Here is a 19,430-nt window from a genome sequence, read left to right as displayed (position 1 = left end):
CTGCCTCAAGCAACTCAAACACTTTATTATTCAGACCATGCTACAGAACAATCTGATTTCAACACGTTTTCCACGTTTCAGATGTGAAAACATGGAGGGAGAATGTCAGGCTTTATTCTTGGTGGGAAAACAAACATGGCTGACAGAGTCACTGGCAGCAGAGATTGCTGGGAGCGCTGGCTGCTGTCGATAAGGTGACTGGCTATCAGTCGGACCTCAAAGCGGTGCTGTTTCTCTCGCTCTGTGCCTACACGGCTACATAATTCTATGCTAAGCTCACCACGGTAACATAGAAACAGGATTACATGCTGATTTAAGCGAGGTCAGTGGCCCTCAGACTTCTGAAGTGGTAATCTGTACCTTCAGTGTCTCTTCCTTCAATAGTGTGCAAACGCTGCTACCCCAACATAGAGGATATACTTTATTAGCAGTTACAAATATTCAAAAAGGCCTCCTGGTGATACAAGTGATGTTGTAGAACCATGTGTGTGAAAATTCATTTCTTTTGAAGAACTGTTGCTAGAGCCATGCGGTTATTCATTTTAATCGTATTACATGTAATTATTCAGGGCATCCTTAAAGCCAATATATTCAGGGTATTCAAGTCAATTCAAATACATTTACAGTATGTCTCTTTCCTGGGAATCAAACTCGTGACCTTGGCAAAGTTGAGCTACAGGAAATTTGCATGTAAAATTAAATTACATCTATGTATACTAATAACTCATTTTGCTGGACTTGTCTGCAACCTTCAACACAGTAAACCAACAGATCATCCTATCTGTTCCCTTGACAGCAAGCATAACTGCACTCCACAAGTACTGTAGGTCCTTGGGGGTCTGTTAAAGGGGATTACGAGTGTTTTTTTGCATGAAACCCTGACTAACATCAAAACCAGACCAAAGAATGAAATGCTACAGAAGTGTAAAATACGGCATTAAAGTGTAGCACTGACATTCAATTAAAGGTCAAAACTAACAAGGCATCTCCAGTTTACGACGCTGGTTTATTTTCAAAAACAACCAGAGGTTCTTTAGAGAATCTCCTATGACATTTAGGAATTTTGTGAATTTATCTAGTTTGCCCTCTGGTACGGCAGGCTTTTTTGGTAACTGGAAAATAGGGCAGGGCTCATCACTCCTAAATTAGCAGTCTCTTCTTGTGGGCCAGCCCTGTAGAGACATTTACCACTTCAAACAGAAATGGTAATATAATATTTCATATGCACAGATCTCCCATGTTTCCACCACGCTGAGAGGCTTGAGGCTCACAGGTGTTGGTCTAGGTCGCTCAGAGCTTCTGCTCTGAAATCAGTCCTGGCATTTATATTTTAATGACTGGCGACTGGTCAGCATTAAGCTGTACCATTACCTCTGCACAACCTTAATGTGTCACATACATTATACTCACCAGTATAAGTATGGTTTATCCTTGTCTACATTGATATTATTGAGTGGGTCCATTCGGAACCATGTGTTGAGAGTGAATCCGTTCTGGTAAGGCCACTTAGCAATGGGCGGCAAAGCAATGGCCTGCGGGGGCAAAACACAAGGAAATTAGAAGATGCAAATTTGCACAATCATAGGAACAATGAAAATCACATTTGCAGAATAAGCTGATATATATAATCAACTGACCATTTTGTACAAATTCGACCTTGGTATAGTGGTTAATACTCTGGGTTAAATACAATTTGCGCTCTAATAACAGCATTTGTGGCATAGCGTTGATTATATTTTCAGATAATTTGAGATAATAACTCTCTCAGTTTGTACAAAACAAAAACATTTATGGCCTTGCAGTGAAAGGCTACGGGAAACCATGCGGATGGTAGAGGGCAGAAATGTGAGGCATGTATTGTAACATGAATTATTCAGTAAAAATTATGTATAAATATAAATGATACACTACTTTTTAAAAAGCCTGTTAGGATCTTTTAATGTTTTTGAAAAGCAAGACTGCATTTATTTGATCAAAACTGTGTACTATTTTAATATATTTTAAAATGTAATTTATTAATATGACAGCAAAGCTGAATTTTCAGCATCATTACTCATGTCTTTAGTGTCACATGATCCTTCAGAAATCTTATCTTATATGCTAATTTGGTGCTTAAGAAACATTTCTTATTATTAATGTTGAAATCAGGAGTGCTGCTTAATATTTTTGTGATTTTTTTTTACAGGATACTATTATGAATAGAATGTTCAAAATAACAACATTTATTTGAAATAGAAATCTTTTGTAACAAACATCTTTACTGTCACTTTTGATCAATTGAATGCGGCCTTTGCTGAATAAAAGTACTAATTTCCTTAAATTCTTGCATGCAAAATGCATATTAACCTGACAAAGTGTAGCAAAAAAGTAGAATATTTAGAATACTCTCTTTGAGATATAAATGCCATATGATAAGTGATTATTATTGTTGTTGGAGTTCTATAATTCTGAAACGAGTCTCATGCTCATACCTATAAAGCCTGGAATGCATACGTTTTATAGTAAAATGTGTGGGAGATTCTCACCGCCGCACTGCGTCCTGGGAAGTTGAAGAAGGTGTCAGGGCCGTGCCGCTGAGGCATCTGATTCAGCACAGATAGGAGCTTAATGGCGTGTCTTGGCTATAGGCACAGGACACATGGAGGAAGGGAACAATTAAGAGAGGACATTGTAATTAGTGAGAGAGAGGGATGAAAGGAAACGTGTTATAATGAGAGAAGACAGAGAAAAAGATACAGAAGTCAAAAATTAATTATTTTAATAGTAACCATTATCAACGACCCAACAAAACAACCACTACTTGAGCCAATCAATAACCTGTCCATCAGCCTTAACCACGGCAGCACAGCTGAAATCGATACACGGCCATGGGGAGGACTGGCAGACAGGAGATCATTGGCTGGGCTTGCTGGAGGTCTAGCTAATGATCTGCAGATTTTATGAGCTTCAAAACATATTTTAGCATTCAAAGTAGCTCCTTGTTTTTAACAGCCACCGAAGCCACAGCATCCAGGGGCAAGAGTCTGTGGTGCAAGAAAACTCACCCACACGCCTCCGTCGCCCCTCAGCATGCTGAACAACAGCTTCAGTTCCTTGACTGTGATACTATAGCTGGCCAAAACCCCCAGCATGTCCACTAAGAGATCTGAGGAAGACAGAAAGAAGAGAACAAAATGACTCAGCATTATCGGTGCACTGGACTGCCGACTCATGAGGATGATGTCACTTGGGGCAAGAAGCCAATCGTTATCTTTCGGCTGGAACATTATCTACCGCATGTTCTCCTGAGGCTCCTTTAGTCATCAGATCACATGGAAACGAAAGTCTATTCATTCACATATTGGCCGTAATGGCTCGGTGTCAAAGCGTCTGCTGATGTAATTTGCGAAACATCTGCGTTATGAATTTAGAAGCTCTTTAAAGTGCTGTGCGAGACATGAAATAATCTAATTTCGAGAAAAATAACAACCCCCTCAGCAGTGATGTTTGTCGTGGCATAATATCATTGTAATTTGATTTTGAAAATAAACCAGTTATACGCCGTTCACTCAAAGGCCACAAATTTGGTCAAAAATGGACAGAAGCTGGAAGCGTATGAGAACTAATAGTCTGATTAGCAGCGGCATTTTCTAACACGCGGATCTGTCTAAAGAACGGTAAGAGAGGAGCTTTCTCCCAAATGTGCTCACAGAGCCAATTTTACACATTACCCCTGCAATAAACGACGGCCATGGTCCACTGATCGTAATTACACAGAAATATTGGACACAGAATGCACAATGAGGGGTTTAGCGAGACAGTGAAACCTATTTTTCTGAAACGTAACGGAGCCAAATCATAGAGGATTGGAACATATGGACGGGAATGTGATACAACAAAGATTACCACAGAAATTACTGATTCTTTTCTCTTTGGTGAATTGGATTTTTATTTGACTGAATAATTTGAACTGAAAGCATTGGTGTAAACAGTAGACGTGTTCAGAACCAAAGTGCCTTGAAATCAGGGGTCCCAGGACTAAATGTGGGGTCTTTGCACTGCAACAAAAAGTGCCTTAGAATAGGCATATACTGTATACTATGAAAAGGCTTATATACAAAGACGTGGCATAAACACTATAAGACAGGGAGCAGAATTGTGGAAAACAATAAACTTCAAATCACTGCACACCTAAAACATAATTATTAATTGTGACGCACAAACTGACAGAAAATAAATCAAACACTGGCTGACAAAGGCAGAGTTTAAGACTTAAGCCAAAACCACCAAAATATACTAAAATACTGTAAAAATGCTATTATTATATTTATTATAAATATGATTTATTTTTCAGAATAATGTGTATCATTAATAGCATAATAATAATAATAATAATAGATATCTTCTGTAATATTTATATTTATATTTATCATATTTACTGTTTTTATAATAATAATAATATAAAAGAATGTTTATTAATAATAATAACAACAATAAATTAAAAACTATAAAAAATTATATTGTAATTACATTGTATATTTTATTGTAACAGTTATACTATTCATAATTGTACTATTTAATATTCTTTAAAATAGTTTTGAAAATAGATTAATTATTATTGCTAATATTAAAAATACTACTGCTAATACAAAAATATTATAATAATATATATCTTCTGTAATATTTACTTTTTATTTTTTAATAATAATAAAATATTGTTTATTATTATTATTATTATAATAATAGCCTTATATAAATGTAAATATTTTCAAAATATATGATGTATGTGTGTGTCTTTATATATACACATAATAAATATACACAGTACACAAACAAAACTTTTTTTTTTCACTATTCACTGTTCCCAGGACAATGTTCCTGGTTCCAGGTTATCCTATCTGTTGAGGGCCCTGGGCAGATATTCTTTTTATTTATAACAGTTTATTTGAATTTACAATTTATTATTATTTGACTTTTCACAGGATCCATGTTTGGATTCTGTGAAAGCATCTCGCGACGCTTTACTTTAGAGCTCACCTGCAATCATGTCGTCGACAGAGCTCATCTTCTGCAGCACCTGCTGGATGAGCCCCACCTCGGTGCTGGTTTGTAGGTTGCGAACGCTCTTCCGCAGGATTGCAGTGAACATGCTCCAGATCTCTGCCTGGCAGGTGACGTCACAGTGCTCCAGCAGCTCCACCATGCAGGCAATGCTTTCCGCATCCTGGATGATAAAGTTCATCTCCAGGTCGAACTCTCCGCCCACCAGCTGAGAAAGAAAGACAGAGCTAGTATTAGTCACAAATGAAGTTACTGAGGAAAATGTTTACACTGACGAACGGTATATTTTCAATCAACCATAATGAAAAAGAAAAACACAAATCATGGTGATGCAAATAAATAAATGGTAAATAATTAGATGGATGGATGGGAATAGGTCAAGTTTATTTACAGAGCATTTTATACAATACAGATAAAACAGATAAAAATAGCTTTATGGTAATAAACAGGAAAAAAGCATCAGTGACACGAAATTCAAACAGGAATAAAATCATTTCAGTTATAATTACAATTAATTTTCGACTGTACAGCAGCTCTACAGAAGACAAAACGGTGTCATTAATCACCACAATTTAATTCAATTATTCAGTCATCTTATTCAATAGGCATGGGGGAGATTGACGTAGGACACAAGGTGGATGAGATGAACAGACCAAGGTAATAAGGACATAAAAAATTATGAAATTATAGAATAAGTTAATTTGAACAGAAAAGCCAATTGGAAAGGTCTTGTGAGTGCAGTAAATGTGGGAAGAAGAGCAAAGGAAATAATACAGAGAGAATTATTAAAGGAGTAGTTTTTGAGGTTGCTTCCGTAGAGAGCAGCACTCTCAGCCTGACAAACAATGACTGCGATTTGAGAGGGTCATTTAATGTCAGGGTAAAAAGAACATAATGACCTCACACACATTAATGTACCCTCTACCTCTCAAACAACACACTTGAGAGGAAAGGAAAGGAAAGGAGAAACCAATCAGAGCTTGTTCCTGCTCTGCAGCAAACAATAATCAATGGCATCGGTCTTGGAGTTCAACAGGCATGAAATTGGCCAGCTCCTAGCCATGCAAATGCCAAACCCCTAAGTAAATAAGCAGGTGATTTGGAAAATAAAGGCTGAAATGCCTGTAAACTACATTTCGGTGTGAAGCCGAGGTGCAGAACTTCCTTAAGGGTGCAGTGGGAGAACTATTGATTTTCACACTTCATCCAATACAGTCAGATTGGGAACGCTCTGGCGCTTTAGAACCTTTTGTAATTGGGCCGTCGATAACCTTAGCACATGTAATTGCCCCATGCCACTCACCTTAACCGAACATTCACCTTGATTATTTCTATTACCCATGTGAGGACCTTACACATGACTTTACCATTATCGAGTAAAGCAGGGGTCTTTTTTTTATTCAGACCATCAAGATCACATTGTGAGATCCACTACTGCTTTTATTCACCATAAACTAGCCTTAAAAAGTCTTCTCTGCAAGCATGTGAATGCTTCTGGCGATGCAAATTTGATTTCATGCGTCACTGTGTTCAAACGTGTCAGAATGCATTAATTGTGCTCTCAGTGCCGCAGGGTTCGTCAGCATTAGCATAAACTGTCTTCTATGGTCATTTTTCTCCTTTAGGTCAACAACTGTCATTATGGAGAAACAGAAACTTGCTAGTTAACTTTAGTTCACAATGTGTTGGGCGATATGCTCCATATCATCCTATTGTTAGCCCGTGAAATCGCCAATACACAATATTATCATGCTAATTTATTTAATTATTTACTTGTTTTATATCTGGAGAGTGAACCAACTCCAGGGTAAGGCTAAAAGCAGCTTAATGTTAGTGTAATTTATTCATTGACAGATCAGAGCAATCTTTTATTTACTAATTCAACATGAAATCGTCAAATTGCTACTCGATATCAATCGCATACAACGAAAACACAGAATAATTCGAAAAATAATTTACGCACAATAAATAACAGAGCGTCATATCTATACACATTTTCCCAGAACTGTCTTGTGACCCGGTAGAAATTCTTCCACGGCCCGGTAGTGGGTCGCAACCCGGTGTTTGGGGACCTCTGGTTTAGATTAATCGAAATAAAAAGTCGTTAATGGCAGCCCTACTTTGGAATGCAGCGAAATGTGAAAATTTTCGCATAAGCATGCGTTTCCGGTCTGACGCATTTGTGTGCGTATGAATGGAAGTACGGAAAAACAGGCCGCTGTAATGCTGAGCACTTTTTTTTTGCTTTTACCTGTTAAAAAGGGAAGTCGTGGCCTAATGGTTAGAGAGTCGGACTCGTAATCCAAAGGTTGCGGGTTCGAGTCTCGGGCCGGCAGGGATTGTAGGTGGGGGGAGTGAATGTCCAGCGCTCTCTCCACCCTCAATACCATGACTGAGGTGCCCTTGAGCAAGGCACCGAACCCCCAACTGCTCCCCGGGCGCCGCAGCATAAAAATGGCTGGGTGTGTGTTCACGGTGTGTGTGTGTGTTCACTGCTGTGTGTGTGCACGTTGGATGGGTTAAATGCAGAGCACGAATTCCGAGTATGGGTCACCATACTTGGCAGTATGTCACTTCACTATCACTATTAAATGCACTTTGATATTTTTCATACTTTTTTTTTTAACTCAGTCTTTTAAGTGGTCATTTTGTAGCCAAAGAAATGTAAAAAAAATCATTTTTTGGCATATTTGCCTTAGTGATTGCAGTTGACGAGTGGGAAGGGAATAAAATGGCGCTGAAAAAATAGCCCAGGGCTCAACGCTAAGGATTTTTTTCAGTGGTTCAAATTATTACTTGCCCTGTTAGTATTTTCACTAGCCTTGCCACAAGAAAACTAAAATAAATAAATAAAATAAAATAGTTGCTGTTATCAATTTTGTTTTATCTATGTTACCTTGTATTCTAATAAATAAACTTATGATGCCAATATTTTAGATACCTGTCACTAATCCTATCCATGCACTTCTGTTTGCTCACCACCAGAGATCACCCGCTCACTACTATAAACTCTTGCACCACACTTGCATCAACTGTTGCACTTCACCCCGGACTACATTTCCCATCATCCATTGCACTGATTACACCAACAGCTGTAACCAATCACACACACTCTACATAAGCCATGGACGACTTATTTCTCACTGCCAAGTATTGTTTAGCGTTTATCACAGTATTAGCACTTATCCCTATTGATAGCTACTCTACAGAGCCTTTCCTAATTTTCTAAGTCAGTCTAGTCCTTTTCATTCCCCGTTACCTGATCATTGGTCTGTCATGGATTTTCCCTTTGTCTTGCCGTTTTGGCAAGTTTTGTTTGTACCTTGCCTGGACTCTCGCTTGTTATTCAATTGCCCCTCTTGTCAAGCCCTCTGATTGAAGACCCACGCTTGCTCTAGGAATACTCTTGTGTCTTCTCCTCAACATATCTGTTTGCTGGTGTTCGACCCTGCCTGTTTTTCACCATGTCTATGAATAAAGCTTCGCATTTGGATCCGCTCGCCTCACATCTCGTTCACTCCGGGCCTGTTGTGGCCTAATGACCTAATGGTTAGAGATTTGGCTCGTAATCCGAAGGTTGCGGGTTCGAGTCTCGGGCTGGCAGGGATTGTAGGTGTGGGGGGGGTAAGGCCCAGCGCTCTCTCCACCCTCAAAACCACGACTGATGCCCTTGAGCAAAGCACCGAACCCCCAACTGCTCCCCGGGCGCTGCAGCATAAATGGAGTATTCAGAGTATATGGGTCACCATACTTGGCCATACTTGATGTCACGTCACTTTCATAGATTTAGCACAAGTAAGGTAATGCGTATTTGACGTGATGTGTGGGGTATAATGTAGTGTAATGTAGAGCTCCTCCTACTTCCTATCGATTGCTTCAGTCTGTCCCTGTCTGTTGTGCTGCTGAGAGGTTTGCGTTTTCCTATTATATTGAATCTTTACTTTACTTTCACTCTCTGTTGTTTAAAGTGATAATATATAACTTAATTCCCACCATATTTCTGGTATTATCTATCAAACTAATCTAACTAATTTGATTGTTCGCTTTTTAAAACCGGGAGTGCAGCGCATCAGCTGGTTAGCTTGTTATTCGCGTTTCCATTCGCGTTTCTATTCGCGCCTATTATTGTTTTCTTTTTTCTCGCTCCGTTTTCATTTCTCTCTCGCTCCGTTTTTCATGAGTTCATCAAACAACAGTGGTAAATGGTAAGTTAAGTTGGTATCATTCATCAGTCACAGTGAGTAATGGCTTCTTCTCCTGCTATTGTTGTTTGCACTTCATGTCACATGTATAGTTTATCTCTCTCTGTCGGCGACGAGGGATTCACATGTGATAAATGCAGGGAAATAGTTAGGCTGACAGAGAAGGTTTCAGAATTAGAGACACGCATCCAAACTTTAGTTGAGGATAGTAAGAGTGTGAGGGCTGTAGATACTGCTTTGGATGCGACCAGCTCAGGGAGTCCTGTACATTGTTCGGTTGCGGTTGAGCCCGTGCAGCAGGGCAGCTGGGTGACTGTGAGGCGGCCTAGTCGCGGGTCAAAACACCGCTCTTCCGTTCCGATCAGAACATCAAACAGGTTCTCCCCACTCAGTGACGCACCCACTGAGAAACCTGATGAAAGTGCTCTAGTTATTGGCGATTCTATTGTACGGAACGTGAAAATAGAGACACCAGCCACCATAGTCCAATGTTTACCGGGAGCCAGAGCGCCTGCCATCTTGGCAAATTTAAAAGTGCTGGCTAATGCTAAACGTAAATTCAGTAAGATTGTTATCCACGTCGGCGCTAATGATGTTCGACAGAGCAAGTGCGCGCTCTTCACACAGAACACACGAGCACTGAATGGAGTTGACAAACAAAAATCCCTGATATTCCATGACTTGGACAAAAAAAACAAACAAAAAAATTCCCTGACTTTCGATGTCTGGAATAGACCTTTTAAAATTCCATGATATTCCAGAAATTCCATGATCCGTGGGAACCCTGTTTCGTCAAAGGCATCAGCCATAGGCGATATCTTGTTGAGGAGATTAAGATGGTACGATCGGTTTTACCAGACAGTTGAGACAGGAATTGTTCGCAAATGTTTCCACGGTATCATACCATTCAACTATTTACAATCCATATAGTGCACACAGAAGGACAGCAGGGATGACAATCCTATTGATTTGTCATGGTTCATCACTCCCTGAGGCCTTTAGAGAATAGATGATTAATTACGAGATGTTTACTCATCAATAATTGCCTTTGAAACCCAGAGATATCATGGGTAGTGTAGTGAGCAACAAAAAACGCAATTAAGCTTTCAAGGGAACAGGGAAACAAAATAAACACTTTTGGGGGGTGGGGGGGGGGGGGGGTGGGGGGGTTGGTGTTCACAAAGTTAGATAACCCAAAATAAAGTCTTCAACTCCATACTCTAAAATTTTGTACATAATCAGTACTCTTCACACGAGGATGCAGTATAAAAAGAATAGACTTGTTTGCCTCCTACACATGACGCTTATGAGATCAAACAGACCAGTTTCTTTTTGACCCTTGAACACAGACAGAGGTGTCAAACACTATTTTTAAGCAACAGCAGAATGCAGGAGCTGTAAGAAAGAGATCAGACAGAGAGCGGTACAGCCTCCAGCACATTAGCTCACAATCTCCTCACCACTTCGGTCATGTTTTATTACAGTGGGAACAGACTTTATCTGTTTAAGTTAATCATGGCAGATATGGCGGATGGGATCGGAAAACAATCCGAGCCAGATGCGCTACACGCCAGGCCACATCTCTGACCGATGTGTCGATTTTATCTGGAAAATTGCATTTTTAGAACATTTGCTCATCCGCAATACAGCGCCGAGGCATTCCCTGTCTGATGTTAAAACATCATTCAGCAGATGCTCTGAGACATTTATGATTTCACATGTTTCTCTCAATTTGCTGTTTAAAAAAAATGTTTATACATTAATATAAAAAATATTAAATAATAATAATAAAAAAAGAAATGAATGTTAGCTGTAAGAGCACCCAAGAAAAAAACATGCACTTAAGCATTAAAATAAAGCAAAGAAACGTTCAAACAAACAGAGCAATGCAGCAGGGAATATTTGAGGGGAAAACTATGAATGACTGACTTAAAGTACTTGAATACTTATAGTTGTCTCTGCACATTAAACATAAAAAATAAAATACAAAACACTTCAGCATTAAAATCAATAAAATGAGCATTTAAATCCAGCATAAAAAAGAGCGATGTAGCAAGGAAGATTTGTGTTGGAAAAATGGCTATAAATGACCTTAAAGTATATTAACAGTTGCCTTTGCACATTGAAAAATAAAATATAATACAATAAATCTAAAAAACAAACAAATAAATAAATAAATTTAGCTTAACAATATACAAATAAACAATATAATATATAAAAAATGTTAAAATATTAAAATTAACATAGAATTTTAAAAGGAAAATTGGGAAAATTAATGCCTGATTTACTGTTGTTTCTGTTTGTACATTTGTTTCTGCATATCAAGTCTCTATGGTACACAATATGATATTAATGAGGAAAAAAATTACTTGATGTTTTTCCTGCTTAAAATCGTACACTATAACAATACCAATAAACATTTTAATTCATTTAAAATATATTTATTTATTAAAAGTTTAATAAATACATGGACAAACTGAACTATTTGGCCTTTTCATGCAGAAAAAATTTAATATATTTAATGAAAATATGCATTTCTTTAACCAAACATATTTACAGTATTATATATAATAATATTTATTACAACATGTTTTAGATAACACACTGTCTCACAGTCATCCCAAAACGTACACGATGTGCTAACAGGGAAAGGCTGATTTTCAGCCCCCAGAGCTTTAGCTCTATGCTAATATATGACATGCTAACTCATTGTCAGATTACATTCCGTGCAGCACTAAAGCAGTTAGCAACACATTATTTTTCCACAGGGCGCCTTCCTCTACTCCCACCCACTCAAAATAATCAATTACTATCCAGACAGACAGTTGTGTTTGGAAGCAAGCTAATTCATCTCGAAACGAAACAAGCCACAAGCCCAATAATGAAAGGGGGGAATGTGATTTGCACAAGGTTTTTTTTTCCAAGCTGAAAAACAACTGTGGGCAAATGAACCAAATCACAAGTGTTCTTAAGTGCTAAATTACTCAACAGATAAAGCGATGAATGTAGTAAACCGCATGCCAGCGACAGATGAATGTCTCCGGGTTGGTGGTTAATCAATTGATTGATTTTTCTTCAGGTTGGGGGACGGTTTTTGTACTTAATTTGGTATAGATCAAATTATTCAAAAAAACGACACGTTTGAAAGTGAACTAATCTTTGCTTGCCCACATATTCACACAAAGGCAGGGCCAGTTCATGAGCATCGATCGCCGCCATACAGAATCCATTAGCCGAAATTAGGCCAAAGCCTTAAGGTAGCAAGAATTAATTCTCCTTCTATTGAATTTCTCTTTCCCATCGAGGATCCCAATTAGAGCACAGGACACCTTACGAGCGAATATTTCAACGTCTTCATTTCTCCTGGTGTATCTGAGGAAGATGAGACCATTTCAAATCACTGTATTAAAAACTACCGACACACTCTTTAATTAGGCACTGTGATTACACGCTGACAAATACAATCATAGAAGGGGCAACTGTGAGCGACTGAAAATAACTGATGCTACAAAGCCTAACATATCAGGTTGCCTGGCAACCATCTATTCTACAATTCACCATGACGTCCAAGTCCATTTTGAGAATGTGAGTGCCACGCTAAACATACGACATGGCAGCAAGAAAGGAGAGCAGGTACAGATCAAGACTGAAGAACAGAGCGCTCACTGTATACAACTGGAGAAATCTGCTGTAGGAGATACGTGGGTCTTGAGCTAGTGCAAGAATGTTTAACCGTGACACTGGATATGACGCAAACACACAGCAATCTGACGAGAGGGAGACAGAGAGGGGAGAACATTTCTAAGATTTCTGTACACAAAGAAATATTGCTAAGCCGCCCCACAACCAGCCCTCCACTATTTTTTGACACAAAGCCTGTATGTTCTCACATAAGGGACACTGGCATTGTTTTTCAATCCAAACTGCTCTACTCTGAAGAAGACCAAGATCTATAATCCTGAAAAAAGTCACTCAGTACAGAGGCATGAATGTATATTTTGGGATAAGCCAACTACAAAAGTGTGGAAGGACTAGTTCACTTACAAAAAATAAAAAATAAAAACAACTTCTTGAAAATTTACTCACCCATATCATCCAAGATGTTCATATCTTTCTTTCCTCAGTCGAAAAGAAATTATGGCTTTTGAGGAAAACATTCCAGGATTTTTCTCTATATTGTGGACACTAACAGAGACAAATGAGCATTTGTGGTTAAAAAGTATATAAATCTGTATTTTCTTTGAAAATAGCAGATCGTTTCACTAGATAAGACCCTTATCCTCGGCTGGGATCATGTAGAGCCCTTTGGAGCGGCATTGAAACTGCAATTTGGACCTTCAGCCCGTCAGCTCTCATTTGAAGTCCACTATATGGAGAAAAATCCTGGATTTTCCTCAAAAACCTTAATTTCTTTTCGACTGAAGAAAGAAAGATATGAACATTTTAGATGACATGGGAGTGAGTAAATTATTAGGAAATTGAAAACTGAAAGTGAACTAATTCTTTAAAATAGATATTATGGATATTATTATTATGTATATAATTATTATGGATATAAACTAATGTTCAAAAGTTTGGGGTTAGTAAGGTGTTTACTTATTTGTTTTATTTGTTTTTATAGAAATTAATACTTTTATTCAGGAACAACATTAATCTTATCAAAAAGTGACAGCAAAAATTAATGGTGTTCTTTTGAACTTTCTATTCAAAGAAACCTGAAAAATTATGAAAAAAAAAAAAAAAATCCCAAAAATACTAGGCAGCACAACTGTTTGCAACTTTGATATCAATAAATAAATAAATAATGTATATAAATAAATAAGTATATACTGTATAAGAGTAATGTCTGCTGAACATTCCGCTTTGCCATCACATGAATTAATTACATTTTAAAACATTACATTAACATTAAAATTAAAGTTACAATAAAAAAATTATTTAAATTTGAATTAATATTTCACAATGTTACTGTTGTTACCGTATTTTTGATCATATAAGCTTTGGTGAGAATCAGACTTCTTTCAGAAAAAAATAAATAACTTACGACCCCTAACTTTTGAACAATAGTGTTTCTACTTAAATACTAAAAACCTGTATCATGAAAAAAAAAAATATTATTATTAATAAAAGAACCCTATTCAACACAATAATATTAACATTAATAATAAAACACCAAATGAAATTAAAAGTACTTGAATATGACTACGGCATCTTAATTTTGGATGAGGGACTGCTGTAGTAATCTTTAATCCTGTTTTTCTAAATACACACCGTGTACACAGGAAGGTAATTGGTTTTGTGACATGACATGTGACATGTGACATCCGGATGACTTGCACATATCATGTAGCAAACAGCAGGAGATCTTCATCTGCCATGTAACTACCACACTTGAGTCACTCTTGCACTTTTACCACAAGCATTTCAACACCACATGGAAAAAAAAATTGGTAAATGCATGTACCATACTGCCGTATCTAATTGGATTTAAGAATCTTCTGATATATTGTTGAAGAATGCATGAAGCTCCTAATTACAGCATAGCTTCTAACTTAACTTTTAACTCTCTCTTGCTTGCTATGAATGTTTTGAGAGATTTGCAAATCTTACGGACACTATTTGTGCAGCCATCTGCTTTCTTGAGGCAGGACTGTCCCTGCTCACACCCAGCACACACAACCGCTGCAATTAGCACTGCGGTCTGTGGAAGAGAGGCATAAACTGCCCGCGGCACTGGCAGGGACAGCCTCACTTCACAGCTGGCCAGGCTGTTGAGCACACTCTGCTTTCTTCTGACAGTGAATGATGTTCACAGAGCTAACAGCACCACGCTTCCCTCGAGTGCATAAGGCAAGCCTCACTATTACAATCGCTCAAAATTAAGGACAAATTTCATCATATAACTCAACCCAGTCAAATTTACATTGGAGGGATCCAAGCCATATCTAGGGATCAGAGCATGAGACGGAGCATGCAATCAAATCCTAATATTTATATTCTTAAATATTCCATATTTACAACTGAACATCTTTAGATGGAGCAATTAAGAATCTCTGACAAGAAAAAAAATGGAACAGGGAGTTATGTAAGTGTATTGCATCCTGATGACTCCTGGAGTTTAATTGACTGCCATACTCAGAAAAGATACTTCATTTGGTGAAAGCGAATGAAGGTGTGAGGAAACCTGTTCCAATAGACCACTGAGCAAGTAATTATGCACTTGCTAGCCTAGCAATCCTCTCACAAAGGCCTGAGCCAAAAGAGGCGAAGGCGGCAATTGGCAAGGGCTTCTCTAGGTTTTGGCACAAAGTTCTGCGTTGGCGTAATCGCTGGAACGCTGCAGTCTCCCGCCATTAGACTGAACAAGGATAGGGATTCTGTGACCTTACTGAGAAAACGCTACCTCTGACATTCGCTTAGGTCATTTCTGAATTTACTCAGGGTTATGTTAGTATCACTGAGATACTATTATAGTTTATAATAATATTTGTAATATTTAATAAATATTGTTAATTAATCTTTATTTTTACATATTACTTTTGTGTTTTTGCTATTTTTATTAGTTTTTTTTATATGTCTATGTGTGTGCTTTTGTTAATTTTTTCTTCAATTTTAGTTTTAGTAGATCAAGTTACACTAAATGAATATATAAATACTGCCTTGGCAACTAACAGAAACAATACATTTAAGTTTTTATATTTGATTTCATTTCAGTTAAACTTTATCTCATTTTTTGAACTTTTTTTTATGTTTTTAGATTTTATTAACTATAATAACCCTGGTTCTTACATAACTGCTCAATTACATAATCGCTCAAATGAGAACATTTTATTTCAGTTAAATGAGTACTGTAGTTCATCCAAAAACCTAAATCGTTTGACGTTTCTGTAATTGTTTTCTTCTGCAGAACACAAAAGATGATATTTTGAATAATGTTTCAACTGTTTTTGTCCACACAAGGAAAGACCTTCAGTTTATGGCCAAAAAATAACATGGAGACATTTTTCAAAAACATGAGGGTCAGTAAACAGTGACAGAATTGTCATTTTTAGGTGAGCTATCTCTTTATGAAAAAATGACAAAGATGTGCCACTTAATAATAAGATGTGGCATGTTTATTTCAGCATGGTAAACCGAGGGACTTTCTAGTCTCAGAAACATACTATAATCCTCCCATTAATATTCTTAAATTGCCATTTTTCATTTGGTGGCTCCAGCCAAGGCGCAAGTTCAAACAAATATTCCTAAAGTAGGAAAAGCAAAAATAATGAGGCTGTAAACATTACAGATCAGAGTGATTTATCTTCTGCTAGTCTGGAGGTCTTATCTGAGTTTGTTTACTTGCGCTGTGGCTGAGCGATATCCTTCAGTAGAGCAGCCACCACGAGGCCACTCATTTTCAGATTCAGTTTTCTCATTGCGTTTTTCAATTGCTTGCACTTGAGATCTTAGAAGGATTACTGCGGCCTTACCATCTGTTGTGCAGTGCAGCCGTTTTGGTTTTACACTCTCTCCCTCTTGGCCACTCGCAGAATGCATTCGTTATTTTATATAATGCGCTGTTCGAGATTGTGGCTTCCCTGCCATGGCCCCATCGTGCCAGGTCAGCCTCTCTTTATCACAGCCCGCCACAAAGGTTACCAATCGATTCCTCTGGGTTAGGCGTTAAATGTAAATTATCCAAGGCTGGTCCTGATAGGTGGCACACACGGTTTTGGAGAATGGGAAGAGAATTTCTATAGAGATGAATGTGTGATATCTATGTTCGGAAGGCTGGGACAGAGTGATGAGAGAGAGTCGAGAGTGGAAACGGTGACTTGGAGTCAGTAGAATGCACTCTGCGGAAAGAATATGTAATTTCAGCTCAGCAGGACGGAGGACTTCAGAGATAAAAAGATGCCAGAGCAAGGTGATTTAATGAAGCATTCTGAATGAATAAACTTGAACGTTGATAAATCATCGGAGAGGGAGGAATACAGAATTTGTGTGTAAACAAGAAATCCCATGCTGAGAGGACAGCTGTCAGTGGAGTGACAGCTTTAATAATAAACAAACACGCTTGTCTTCAGACTAACTTCCTGCAGAAGCACCACGAATGACAATGAGGGACAACAGACATATGGGAAAGAGTCATATGTTCCATGCATTTACAATGGCCTTCCCTTCCACATTCAAGAATGCTTAAGAGTTCAAAATAAATAAATATAAAATGTTATTTATATAAAATATAATTATAAATAAAAGGTTCGAGAGCCGGGACTCGAACTTGGGACATCCAAAGTGCAACAGCACTATATGTCAGCACGCTGTCCACAAAGCTATTGGCAACAGCAACTAAAATTTAAAGAACCAGTGAACAAAACAAAATTACAACAAAACTAAAATAACCAAACGGAAAATGAACATTAAAAATAAAAATACATGTAGAGACAAAGAACCTGTAAACTAAAAATAAAATTTTTAATTTAAAAGAAATTAAAACAAACCAAAATGCCAAAAATACATATGAAATACTTATTTAGAGGCAAACATGTAAACCAAACAAAAAACACCAAATTAAATATAAAAAATAAGCATTATATAGATACACACATTAATATTACATAAAATTTAAAAAAGGACACAAAAACAAAACTTAAAAAAAAAAACTAAGTAAAAATGCAAAAAAAAAAAACCTTGAAAAACCTTAAACACAAACCAAAAAATAATGAAATGCAAAATAAACATAACAAATAAACAGTTTTTTAGAGGCAGAAAATATGTGAGCAAAACAAAAAAGAAATACTGAATACTTAAAAACAAACAAGAAAAAAACCCTAAAAAACGGACAAAGACAAACAAAACTGAATATAAAAAATAAATTACATAAAATACAAATAAAATATTTGAAAATATTTCTTTAGACGCAAAAAAACTGTAAACAAAAGGGACCAAAAAACTGTATGTAAAACTATAATGTAGCGGGCCATGCTGATTATAATGTTCTAGTCTTTGCTAAAATCTGTGAATACCTGTTGTGTTAACTCAGTTCAAGTGATCCAGTAAGTGTGGGCATTCAGAGATGAGAGGACACCAGTATACGGCTGGTTAGCCATTAGCAAGCATTAGCCTGTGGATGGGACAAAGGCCCATTGAAGGGCTGCATTATTAATCTAGGCCTTCAAAGGCCCGAGCAGCTGAGTGTCAAGGTAGAGTGGGCTAATTTCGTATTCGTTTGCCTGGGGTAATTTGCACCCATTGTGCTGTTCAGGCTGAATCAAGACATGAGATCACAGATTAAACACTTAACGCCACAGAGGAGAAGAGCTGTTCAGAGCCGTGGTGCAGGAGGAGGAGGAAAACCAGACAGGGTGAGAAAGTATGAGGGGTTATGAGTGCTTCAGATGAATAATAAAGACTTTATTTGGTTTGGTCCAACTATATTGCACATCAAGGTTTTTTATTGGTGTTTGAGGTCTGCACTGAGACTAGACACATCATTTTTCTTCAAGAAAATCAGAGAGTTGCCATTAAAAAGTCATGAAGCATGGGTGTTGTGGGTGGCTGCAAGGGCACTGCTACACAACTGGCTTTTCCGTATCAATTGGAAAAAAGAACTACAGGGTCTGAGCAGACGGCGCTCAGACAGACCAGAGGTTAAAGGATGACTAGAAGGCCAAGATACCATATGGCTAGTGATGGACTGAAATTAATATTTTACAAATACACAGAAACCAAAATGGAAGTTTTCATTTAGCCAAAAAGTAAAACTGAAAATAAGGCAATTTCTTCATCAATTTATATCAACTTTATCAACTTTTAATGCTATAACTATCTTTTTACAACAATTCCATGTTAAAATACAAACATTTAAATAGTGGCTATGATAAAAAAATAAATAAAAAAAACTATATACTATACTACTATAACTTGTAGTAAACTGGAAGAGATGATCGGTTCAAGTGCGCTCCATCACAGCTGTCTGTTGTACCACGTTAGAAAGCGGCAAAATGATATTTATTGTTAGAATTTTGTGATAAAATTTACACAAGTTGAATGCAGAGACTTTGGTTCTTAACAAAAGTAACAAAGCACAAAGCTTATTGCGATTAATGAATGGCAAGCACACTATTACATTTATCAAAGTTTTGTTTTGTGTTCAATAGAAAACAGTGAAGACTAAAAGATCAATCTTGGGATTCAAGAATC

General features: G+C 37.4%; 1 protein-coding gene across 7 annotated transcripts in view; it reads right to left on the bottom strand.

Annotated features, from left to right (window-relative positions):
* Positions 1 to 19,430, bottom strand: part of LOC306863735 (neurobeachin-like) — a gene marked incomplete at its 3' end in the record, with an annotated part of 128,577 nt that overhangs the window by 62,269 nt on the left and 46,878 nt on the right. For all 7 annotated transcript variants that reach the window (XM_079407255.1, XM_079407256.1, XM_079407258.1 and 4 more), the window contains exons 2-5: positions 5,017 to 5,248; positions 3,045 to 3,145; positions 2,526 to 2,621; positions 1,411 to 1,532 (exon numbers count right to left, since the gene is read on the bottom strand). In XM_079407255.1, the coding sequence (XP_079263381.1) occupies positions 1,411 to 1,532; positions 2,526 to 2,621; positions 3,045 to 3,145; positions 5,017 to 5,248 (551 nt within the window). The remainder of the gene's footprint in view (positions 1 to 1,410; positions 1,533 to 2,525; positions 2,622 to 3,044; positions 3,146 to 5,016; positions 5,249 to 19,430) is intronic.

This window comes from Barbus barbus, assembly GCF_936440315.1.
Source record: "Barbus barbus genome assembly, chromosome: 45".
NCBI lineage: Eukaryota > Metazoa > Chordata > Actinopteri > Cypriniformes > Cyprinidae > Barbus > Barbus barbus.
The sequence above is the reverse complement of the archived record's forward strand: the minus strand, read 5'-3'. Positions and strand labels throughout refer to the sequence as shown.